Raw genomic sequence first — 12,177 nt, 5'->3', positions numbered from 1 at the left:
CTTATTTTTACCACTGAAACAATTCATTCAATAACTTAGAAAGTTTGATTACAAGCAAACTTTGGCACCAGTTCATGTCAAAATAAGTTGGCATGATAGAAGCGAGATAGCATGAAAGAGTGCGTGAAAGAGAATGTAATGTTTAGATTAAAAAAAGATACGTGTCTGACTAACATACCACAGCACATCCGCGATTGCCACCAAAAAAAGTATCGATGTTAGCTAAAGTAATATCGCCTACCACGCTAATTACAATTTATTGTAATGCCCCCACAAGTGATCAAGGATAGGCACAGCCGCTGGTACACTGTTAAGTCTCTTTATTGAAAAAAATGAAACAAAATAAACACATAAAACTGTTAGCCAATTGGAAGCGAGCTGCTACCTTGAGCATGTAAAAGCCAACTTGACACTTTCATTCACTGACTCACTCGAACGCCACAGAGGAAGTCAGGCCACACCTTTTAAAGCCACGCACTCACTCAAAGTCACAGATAATATAGTGTGTAACGTGAGGTTGATGACGCCAAAGGGACAACAATAAGACCCTCACTTGAAAATGAATTTACTTGATGAGATCATCAGTGTAAAGCCTTACTCATTTTACACTTGATAATATTGAAATATAAAGAAGATGACTGTACATATTGTATTTGAAATATTAAAGATGCCCGTACATATATTATGGACGTTGTGATGGCAACAGTTTGACTCTGGAAGAGATTTTTTTTCCCATGATTTCCAAAGGGAGAAAATAGCGTGCAACCTCAGCGGGTATAGAGTGTTTACGTGGAGCAATCAATTTTGTTTCATTCCGAGCCCGCGTTCAAACAAACAGCATTTTTCAATTAGTCTGAAAGCATCTGTAGAAACTAAAATAAGAGCTTTCATCTCTTTTGGCCTATTTCGGGTTCGCAGGGATATTTTGTTACGCTTCCATTGTCACGGCCCGGCATTCACCTTTTACTACCTCTCGCTAATGGGACCTTGGATATAAAATTTATTAGTGCGCTCAGTCGTTTTGTCTTCGCTCGGACTATGAGGCGAACCGGCTGCCCCAGTTATTACAACCCACTGGTTTAAATATGTCACATGAGCTGCTTTAATCGTTACATGACTGTATACATCTGACTAAGAAGTTCTTTTATTTGGATTAGTTTTATTTCTGTGAGGAAGCACGTTACCCGAACCGCCGGGTCCATCTCCCTTTTTGTACAGTAAGAGTGAAGAGGGTTTGTTTGGACCTATTACGTAACGCAGACATAAACAAAGGGGATCTGTCATATATTTGGCTTCCAACGGGGTTTATTTGTTCCAGCCCACATTTCGGAATAAACAGTTGCAGGGCAGTTTTTTTTCCCATGAAAATATTGGAGCATTCCCTACTAAAAGTGATTAGTTTATAGTTTTGATGAATGTTATGAAAATGAATCCTCTTTATATGCCAATTATGTCAAAAACACACAAGGAATTTGTTTTGGCAATATGAAATGTTCATCAATTTTCCTCATTAAAATAAGGGAAGTTATAGGAAATGTTTGAAGTAATGTCAGTAGTAAAATGTCAAAAGCAATGGGCACATTTCGTGTCCGGGAGGAAGAATACATAAATGTTAAACTACTATTTGAATCTGCCTAGTTGCTATTTTTGAAAAAAAAGTGCTTTTTTTTTTTTCTTTTTCTGTCAAGCAGTTTGTACTGCTGATGTTAACTTTTAGCTGTTTGACAAAGTGACTGAGGAGGTACTCCTGAGTGTGTGGGGCCCAATGGGAGAGGAGGGGGGGCATTGTGTGACAAGTGTTGCCCATGTCGACATGAGGGGTTACTGCCCCCTCCGTGCACCGCGCGTTGTGATGGAAAACCCCCTCATCCTTTGATAGCTTGGAGTTTTGGGGGCCTTGACTGGGATGTCACAGTGTGTGTGCACTGTAGTATTCTGGCAAGACTCCATTCTTACATTGGTTGCATAGCAGCGTCCCATTGTTTCATGGGCCATTTCCCACGATCACCACCCCCATTCACACAAACATACGCACACACACATTGGTTCCCTCCCTCAGACCAGTCTTGATCATCTCGTGTGTCTGTGCCATCTTTTGTCTTTAGTCAAAAAATAGCTCGCACTTCCGATGTCCATTCTTCTAAAGTTTGTGACTCAAGCCCACAAGACACAAGAAAGTAGTCACTTCTTAGTCTCTCTAATGAGATTGTAATGAACCTGTAAACATCATCGAGATATGTAGAAAGTTCATTTCTAGCTTTTGAATATGTGTTTTATGACTTACATAAATAAATCGACCTGGAGAGGTGGGTAGGTAGGTAGATACAGCGTGTTGCTCAGTAGAGAAGTACAGATGGATTTGTGGATACATACAGTGAGTGTATAACTTCCACACATCCCTGTTTTTCATCAATCCATCCTTTATCCAAGCCGCTCATCCTCACAAGGGTCACGGGAAAGCTGGAGCCCATCTCATGTAGCTTCCGGCGAAAGGCAGTTAGTTGCAGGGCAGATATCAACACCATCACTGAGCAGGAATTGATCCCACGCTGCCCGCACCAAAGGCAGGCGTGTGTACCAATATACCATCAGTGAATCTTGTTTTTCATCAGACAAAAATGATTTCAAAAGAGCTCATTTCCCCACGTACTTTACAGGACTTTGTTATAATCTGATGAAATTATGTTCACTTTTTGGGGCCATATTTCCAAAAGGTTTTGGAATCAATGCTTGGAAAAAAACATCTGCAGTAGCACATGCTGATGGCAACTTCATGGGTCGAAGTCTGGAGGTGGGGCTGGAGTCAAGGTGGAAGGAATTATGAACAGTTCCAAATATAAGTCAGTGTTAGAAGGCTTCTTCTCTAAACCAAAAAAAATGTTCAAAACTACTTTACTTGGGGTTAGTCAAAGGTACCGTAATTCCCGGCCGACAGAGCGCACCTGGTTACAAGCCTCAACCAGTACATTTGTAAAGGAAATACCGTGTGCCCACATTGAAAGAGGAGATATTTACAAAGAAAGATGGTAGACAGAGAGGTTAACGCTAGTACCGCCGCAGTAACGGGGCCGGTTAAGAAAAAACATACTGGTAAAAATCACAGAGACACGGCAGTAACCCGCTAGCACAGCGCTAACAGGGCCGGACCGGTAAAAGTCACTTCCTCGGCACATATATTCGATCTCATTCTTACCTTTTCCGCTCGAGTGCCCCCTTGCGGCCGTTAGAAAAAAATGCCTAAATTAGCTGCATCACCGCGTAAACCACAGGGTTGAAAGCGTGTGAAAAAAGTCACAGTTTATATGCCAGAAATTACGGTACTTTCAATAGAGGCAGGTGTCTGCTGACTAACATTTGACATCAGTTGGAATGTGCTTCATTTATTAATTCAGGGATTCATTTGCATACTCGTACAAATGAGTGTGTGTGTGGGTGTTGTGTGTGTCAGACCTGGATTTTATGTTGCATAATACTCGTAATTATGAACAGTGTCTTCAGAACTTCTCTTCAGGGAATTATTCACCTGTAATTAATGGTAGCTTCACAGTCAAGCCTTAATAGGTTAATTTGGTGGTTGCTAATTACATAGTGATTGACTCGTAATAACAAATGGAAATGGGACAGCTGCTATCAACAACACATTAAACTGTCTTGTACAATACATGCTATGCAATGGAAAAACATATAGCATCAAAAAAAAAAGGTTAAGCAGTAACTAGTTAAGTAGGGTTAAGTAACTAATAGGTGAATATAAAAACTTAACACAGTGCCAAACATTTAGAGGATGATTGCAGTGTGTTTCTGGGAGGTGAGCCACTAAACAAATAAGCGTCTTTAATTTTCATTTTTGGTTTATTGTCCATGCAGCCAGGACAGAGACGTACTGTATGTGCCGCTTTCGTACTACACTGCATTATTTTCATCGCTAGTATCCTACTAAGGTAAAATCAAAATCACTGAATAGATCAAATTCAAAGCAAATTCACTTGTGGAGTTGATGCATTTGAAATGGTCTTTCGTTTATGAAAGTAATTAAAATCCATCAATTTTCTGAGCTGCCTATCCTCACAAGAGTTGCGAGAGGGGAGCTATCATCGGGCAGGAGGTCGGGTACACCCTGCACTGGATGCCAGCCAATCGCAGGGCACATAGCGACAGATAAGTCGCACCAATATCACACCTTGGGGCATTTCCAATTAGTGCATGTTTTAGGGGATGTGGGAGGAAATCCGCATGCCCGGAGAAAACTCCCACAGGCACGGGGAGAACATGCAAACTGAAATTAAAATCCTTGTCAGCTAAATTCAGTTTCCACTGACATAAACCTCGGATATAGTCAAAAAGAAATCTTTACAGTTGAGCTACTGCCAAACCGAAACAGAACGTTGTCACGACTCGATTTCTAGTCCATCCAGTCCAACTGCTGGAGAGGGAAGGGCCACACAACACCGAAGGAGATGTGTTTTTTTTCTTTTTTGAGCACGAAAACATTTGATACAGCTCTTGCACAACACCTCCAAAGTGGACCAAAGGCCAGTGTGACATTTCCCACATTTGTATTTGTTTCAGTGAACATGACATTTCTTGTTGGCTTCTCTGCTCACCTGGCAGAGGACAGCGACTCACAGAGAGCATGTTCTCCCACACAGCCGTCCCCGACCACTCGCTCCATGGCGAGTTTGGTATTAGGATGCGTGCACATAGAGACTGAACAGAAAATATCGTTTTTTAGCATCAGAGCCTGAACGATGTTTGATTTTGGGGTTAGGGTTAGGGTTAGGGTGTCCACCTGTGGTCTGTACAAATGTAAAACCACTCATCTTGGTCACTTGATACAGTAGTTTAAAAAAAAAAAAAAAAAAAAAGTTAGCCTACTAGATAGCAAAAAATGATCACAAAACATCTTTGGGGAACTTTTTGGAAAAAGATCAAATAATGAGACAGAAGAAGAGAACACAACTTCCCCACCAAAAAACAAAGTTGCATTCAAGACACAATATCAGCAGTCCTACTGGTCATGGTTATCGCAGCCGGTGATTCTCACGCGCCAACTCTGCACTGCGTAATATGTGCCAAAAATGAAGCATTCAAATCTTCCAAAAATGCAAAATACCATGCTACCATTTCCAATACCCGATCTTTATCAAGTAGTGTTTTTTTCTGCTCAGACGGTCTGCCGAGCAGTAACAATTTATTATTTAATTAATAATTATAAGATTAATTTATATACACTTTCAAAATTTATAGCTTTATGCATAATACAAATACAAATTATGCATGTGAAGCATGGGCATTATTTCTGTTGTTGCCATCCACCCATTCTACACGTTAGAATCTGTTACTTTGAATGTGCGTGGCTTTAAAAGGCGGGGCCTGACCTGGTGAGTGACATCGGTGTCAGTGACTGAGAGTGTAGCGTTGGCGGGTTGCGACTTTGCGTGGTGAGTGACTTGTCCTCAGTGGTGGCCATGCAGATAGAGTATCAAACTTCTCAATTTTTCCAGTACTTGTGTAGTTGTGTAAGCCAGTTTTGGCTTTTGCATGAGACACGTTGCACAATTTTTTTTTTAAAGTGGAAGGATCCCAAACTTTGGAATCAAGCTTATTTTAATGAGTCGGCAGTAACAAAATCACAGTATCAGTAAAAATCCTAAATGTTCATATAGCATAGCAATTTGCTACAATTGATGACACTAAAAATGTTGTGGACTGCTACTCGAACAGAGTGAATGACAATAGTGGGAGCATGTTTTTGGGGGTTTAGATCCAGCATTGTTGTCTGGCCTCTGTGCTCTTTTGTTTCGGTGTCGTGCACACGTTAGCATGACCCCCCCCCCCCTGCCCCCCATTCTCTGGTCAGTGCGTAGGCTGAAACAGTCACACACAGGCATGTAGCGAAATAGCAGAGTTGTTTGTCAGACGTCCAGCTTTCGACGCGCAACAGTGGAGGTTACGCAACAGGCTGCATCAGAGGAAGGCGCCGTTCGCTACTGTTGCGACCATCTTGCTTTTTCACCACCATGTGATTCCACTTACTGTGCGCAATTGTCATGCTTTTCTTTTGCAATTTTTCTTTTTCCCTTGGAGGGGGTGGGCACGGACCAAGGAAGTACCTGTTCAATTTCGGAAGGCACATGTGGTTCCAATGAGTTATGGTTCAATCAGACAAATGTTTTTTTTTTTTTTTTTTTTTTTTTTAAAAATCGGTACTTCTATTTCAATGAACAGTTATAAACAAAATCTAGGTGATTCTTCTAGTGAAAAACAGTACATGCACTAAAGCTATTTTTTAACATACAGATACAAGGCGACCATCTCCATAACGTCAGCACGTTGAAGTTGTGGGTCACATGCAGCGTTTATGATCTCACATTCAAAACTAGACCAGTTTGAAAATTCAGCCTTTGAACCTGGCTTCACTTCACAGCAGAAATTTTGGTAAGCATGTCGATCATGAGAAGATCCCCAATCGCGCACACACACAAAAAAATTAAAGTCTCAGGAGCCTATGCCTGAAAAGAACAAAGCTTGTGTTTGGACCCCAAAGACCCGCACAACAAGGCGACATCTGGGAAAAATATCAATGACATCCATTTTACCATCATCACCTTAGCGTCGTTTGCAAAAACTGAAGTCATTCAACCACAAATACACCATATGCTGATATAACGATGATTGGTGGCGGTTGTGGAATCGTTTTTGTTGCTGGCACAAAATAATAAAAAAAAAAAATTCTGACTACCGAAAGTGAATCTGGATCATTCATTTGATATATTCTACACCCTGCTATGATTCTGAATGCAACCGGGCTCAGAATGATTCCGCATTGGCGGAGGTCTGTGGCCCATTTGGGATTTTGGTCAACTTGGCGCTCTGCTTCGGTCCAAATGCCAAAAAGAAGCCTCACTGATGAGAATCATCCCCGCGGTCCGCGCACGGGAGTTTCCCTTCATGCCGAGAGACCTCATGTTTCTGTCAAGCGTTGGGAAACGCGTTTTGACCCTTTTTTCGGTTGGCCAACCGGTGAGGGTTAGGCAAACACGCCGATAGTTAGGGAACAGAGAGGAGGAAGGAAGGATAGAAGAAGGCTGTCATCACTCTTTATCTGACCGGGAAAAGAGGCTGCGCAGAGCTCAGAGACGGACGGGGGTGTAAGAAGATCCACTGACAATAGATTTATGAGGCTCCACATTCTCTTGCCCTTTAGCCATTCACCGAAGCAGCCTTGCACCTGCGCGCATGTAAACACACACACACACTCTCTTACGGTATGTACATTCCACAGATAACCACGAAAGCGCCCGTTAAACACATGCTCTCCATCCGTACTCCACGACGATGCACTCACTGTCCCCCCGCCCCCGAAAAAAATTGTCCAGCTGCGTCCCAATAGCATATGTGAGCATGTGTCCCTCTCACTTTATCGACTAGCAACTGCCTTTGCCGACTGTGTATCGACATCAAGTTACATTTCCGACACATTTGTCAATCCTCCCGGGAATTCTCGCTTCCGAGGTCGTAGCTTACTTGACCCTGATGGGTAATGATTTACAAAGCGGCCATCTTGAGATCAGTACTTGAAGCGGCGAAAGACTTTGAGTCATACTAATCATACACTAGTTCAGTAGAGATACATGAATGGTATGTCACCTACCCTACAGCATGTTTTGATATTCTAGCCACCAAAGACAGTTCCACATACAACTTGAAATTTGGTACCGATGTTTAACATGGGCAGACTCACAAAAAAGTCTCAAGCGCTTACCTCGAAAAAGAGACAGGAAGTGTGGCATTTTGGTTTGCAGTCTCCATTTTAGAGTCACTTCAGCTATTCCGAGGGGTCCTTCACAGGGACCGACAGATTGTGTCCAATTGCTTACCAGATATGAACCTTATCTAAAAGATAGGTTCAACATAGCTTAATTGTGAAACGTTTGAATTTTATTTTGGCTTGTGGAGAGTCACTGATGGTGTAGTGTTACGCACGCCTGCGGGCAGCGTGGGATTGATTCCCGCTCAGTGATGGTGTCGATATCTGCCCTGTGAGTGACTGGCGACCACTTGAGGGTGTAGTCCGCCTTTCGCCCGAAGCCAGCTGGGATAGGTTCCTGCTTTCCCGCAAACCTTGTGAGGATAAGCGGCTTGGATAATGACATGACATTTTGGCTGGTGGGCAGAGAAAGGGTTTACAGTTTGATGGCTCGTCATAAAACACTAAACAATTTGAACTCAACTCCACAAGATCAGAATTTCACCAAACAAACACCTTATCCGTGATGAAAGTGCGATGTTTTTTTACGCTTACATGGCAAGGATTGTGAAAATTGCCCGTAGGGTTAAGGTTTTTATGATGGTGACAGGTTTAGCCTTTAACAGATTATTTTACAGATACTATTTCCTTTATTTCCATTGGGGGGTGGGGGGGACAAATCAATTGCATTTACTCACAGAGGTTGTATTTGATTTAGTTCAGGTCCTAGGAAGGAACCAATACAGTATTTGCATTCAGTCACACTTAAGCACACTTGAGTTTTCCTCGACAGGATCAAAAAGCAAAGTGTACAATTTGGAAAACAATAATCCAGGCTGACTCACAGGATTTGCAAGCATTACTCCGGTCAGCATGTTCCTTCATGTTTTCGGAGTCAGGCCCAGAAAACACTCACGCTCAATTATCCCTTTCAATTCTCTTGAGTCATGAGATCCGAACCCCTCGGTGGGAACAGGTGAAATCGACAGATAAAGTTACGCGGACAGCAAACCTGCGTGGCTCCGCCCGTCGCTTTTTTCTTCCCACAGATCCGACGAGAGGGACAGAGAAATAGCCTCCTGAGACTGAGCACAATTTGTCGGCGTGACAGCGAACCTCCATTGTCTCAAAACCTGCTGAGCTACTCAAATCCTCTCAATGGGGCCCATTTTGTTGTACCTCCCAATGCTCCCCACGTGCACTCACTAGACACTTTATTAGGTACACCTATACCGTCTAATACTGGGGTCAAATCTGTATTAAAAGAGATAATTATCTTTTTTTTAACGAGGCGATGGACAATATGGTTACTCTTGTGTGGTTCTACTAGTCTTCATCCGCAGGAAATGAAAAAAAAGGCATGTGAAATACTCTGAGGTATGACACATGACAGAATAAGAAGCTTTGTTCCGTTTGGAATGCATTTGTGTTAGGTTACACAGTACGACAATGAAGTACAGATTTTGGAACTTGGTGTGTGCACAATAGAAGGTGCAATGTTTATTTAGGAGAAAATTTAAGACTTAAGTGCAACCTATTGTTGTGAAAATATGGTACATTATGGAGGAGGCATGGTGACACAGCTGTAATGCATTGGCCTCACTGTTCCAGAGAAAAAGAGATCCAGGGTTCAATGCCAGCCCCGCCAGTGGACTTTGCTTGTTCTCCCTGTGCCTGTGTGGGTTTTTTTTCCCCCCACGCACTCCAATTTCATCCCACATCCCAAAAATAGGCAACATTAATTGGACACTCTAAATTGCCCCTAGGTGTGATTGATTGATTCTGTCTCCATGTGCCCTGCGATTGGCTGGCAACCAGTTCAGGGTGTACCCTGCCTCCTGCCCACTGACAGCTGGGATAGGCTCCAGCACTCCTGCGACGCTTGTGAGCATAAGCAGCTAAGAAAATGGACGGATGGCTGGGGGAGAAATCTGCGAATGGGCAAAGGGATACTGTATGTGTGTGTGTATATATATATATATATATATATATATATATATATATACACACTGTAAATGCATACACTGCCGTGAAAAAAGTATTTTCCCCACAACTAATGTACAAACATGTATGTATCGGACAAAGATAGCCCAAGTAGACAGAAAATGCAATTCTTGGGTGGCATCCTCAACAGCAACAGCCGAAATCAAAAAGTTCTCTGTAATTGGCAATAAGTCTTTAAGATTTCTGTGGAGATAACCTTATCTGATCCAACTTGCTTTCCTAATGTGCAGAGTTAAATTTGTGCATGTTTATTTATCTGGGGGAAAAGTTGACATACAGTTTTTTTTTATGACTGTCTCAACCATCTGATCATACTTAATGTCAAATGACAATTATCTTTTGAATCACCACACTTTTAAAGCATGCCTGATTTTTTTAATGTGCTTTTTTTTTTTTTTAAACATTGTTGTAGGTCACACTGACATATGAAACATAGCAACAGGGTTGCAGTGGGACAAAAACGAAGGTCCCAGATTGTATGTATTGTTTTCCAGTTGACTAATTGTTTCAAAACAAACAAAAATTCCTTTTTGTGTGTCTTTTAGGAACGAACGTGCTCGGTGGATCAGCGCCTTGGGCCACAACGTCAACAAAGACACGAGTCAGGACAGGACCAGTAAGACCATTGCACCCTCATGTGGCCTTTAGCCAAAACGCACGTGGCCGCACGTGTACAAAAAGAGGCTTTGAGAATAAAGTGTGTTGTTGTTGCTGTCGTTGAAGACGCCATGCAGGTGGAGGTGATCAGAACGTACACGGCCAAGCAGCCGGATGAGTTGTCACTGCAGATTGCCGACGTTGTGCTCGTCTCGCAGACGGTGGAGGATGGTAAGAAACTACACTAAATTAACAATATTTGTGTGTCTGGTAAAACAATGTCCCAAGCCCCACCCCCAATGGTCACTTGAGCCAGCCTATAGCTACAATTTACCTACCAATGACCTATCCAAATTATTCAAATATTGCCTATACATTTAAAGATTTTATGATGTCCAGCTTGACCCTGCAAACATTTCAAAATTATTTCCTATAGGGGTTTCTGAATCCCATCAAAGGCTCTACTGTATTTTTTATCTTTGTAATACTCAACACATCTTGTTCTATGAACATGAAAGTCTCATTCCTATTAGGTAAATTTGGTTGGTAGGGAGATAGATACAGTAAGTAGCTAGGTGGATTATTTTGTTGGTTCATTTAGGAGATTATTGCACTGTTTAGGTGGGTGCTGCAGGTGCAGATAAAATAGGTAGGTGGAGGTAGTGGGTAGGTAGGTTAATTAGGAAAATAGGGAGGCAAGTAGCTTAGTCATAGGCAGGTTCATTTGGTAGAAGCACTACTACGGCTAGATTCAATCGAGTAGATTAGGTTGGTAAGTAAATTGGTATAGACAACCATAGGTAGATTAGGAAGGTAGGTTATTAATTAGGAGTTAGTTGGTTACTAGTTAAGTAAATAAGAAACTAAGTCAGTTGGTAGCGTACAGGCTTATTGGGTAGATTGAGTTACTAAATTAAAGGGGAAATCCAGTGCTTTGCATGAAGAGTGTATCCGATAGGTCATGTAGTATGTACTCTATTTTGACAATGTGATGTTAAATCTTCATTCAAATAATTTAATAGTGTTTTGAGAAGACTTTTATCGACAATTCCGAATATTCAAGGGTGCTGCCATTTTCGCAAGTCACATGATTGATGTGGGCGTATGTGATGCCGTTCCAAACGCTGGATTACATGGGACACCATCATGCCCAGCGCTGATTTCTCAGATTTATCCTCATCTGATGAAGAAATAGCAGTATCTGTTGATCGGGAAGACGGACGAATACTTCCATATAGATTTGAACCTGTGGCTTTAATTAATGTTGAATATTCAGATGGTTCTTCGGGCGGAACGACGCTGAGTCTGACGTCTCGGAGGCCTACGCGCGACATAAGTGCGTAAACAAAGGCCCCCGGGAGCTCGGGGCTGGCAGCTGCGGATGGTTCTTGGAACGGGAATGACGCAGAGCCTGATGAGCGAGCTCCGGCCGACGACAGGCCGCGAGCCAAGCTTCGGTGGTAGCAATTACAATAACTATTTCTTCATCAGATGAGGATAAATCTGAGAAATCAGCGCTGGGCATAATGTTGTCTCATGTAATCCAGTTTGGAATGGCACGGTAGACGTCACATACACCCACGTAGCTCATGTGACTCGCGAAAATGGCAGCGCCCCTGAAAATTCGTATTTGTCATGAAAAATCTTCTCTAAACAATATTAGATGAGAGGATTTAACATAAAATAGGGTACATATTACATGACCTTTTGGATACACTGTTGATGCAAAGCACTGGATTTCCCCTTTAAATGGTAAATATGTACTGAATGGAAATTGATTAGGTAGCTAGGTCGGTCGATTAGGTAGCTCGGTAAGTGACCTGATT

At 42.2% G+C, this 12,177-nt stretch overlaps 1 protein-coding gene across 1 annotated transcript in view; it reads left to right on the top strand.

Annotated features, from left to right (window-relative positions):
- The window catches only part of LOC133504349 (rho guanine nucleotide exchange factor 26-like), a 31,478-nt gene that overhangs the window by 17,380 nt on the left and 1,921 nt on the right, over window positions 1-12,177 (top strand). Inside the window, exons 13-14 of the mRNA XM_061826503.1 lie at window positions 10,300-10,370; window positions 10,478-10,582. Coding sequence (XP_061682487.1) covers window positions 10,300-10,370; window positions 10,478-10,582 — 176 coding nt within the window. The remainder of the gene's footprint in view (window positions 1-10,299; window positions 10,371-10,477; window positions 10,583-12,177) is intronic.

This window comes from Syngnathoides biaculeatus, chromosome 8 (genome assembly GCF_019802595.1).
Source record: "Syngnathoides biaculeatus isolate LvHL_M chromosome 8, ASM1980259v1, whole genome shotgun sequence".
Lineage (NCBI taxonomy): Eukaryota > Metazoa > Chordata > Actinopteri > Syngnathiformes > Syngnathidae > Syngnathoides > Syngnathoides biaculeatus.
The sequence above is the reverse complement of the archived record's forward strand: the minus strand, read 5'-3'. Positions and strand labels throughout refer to the sequence as shown.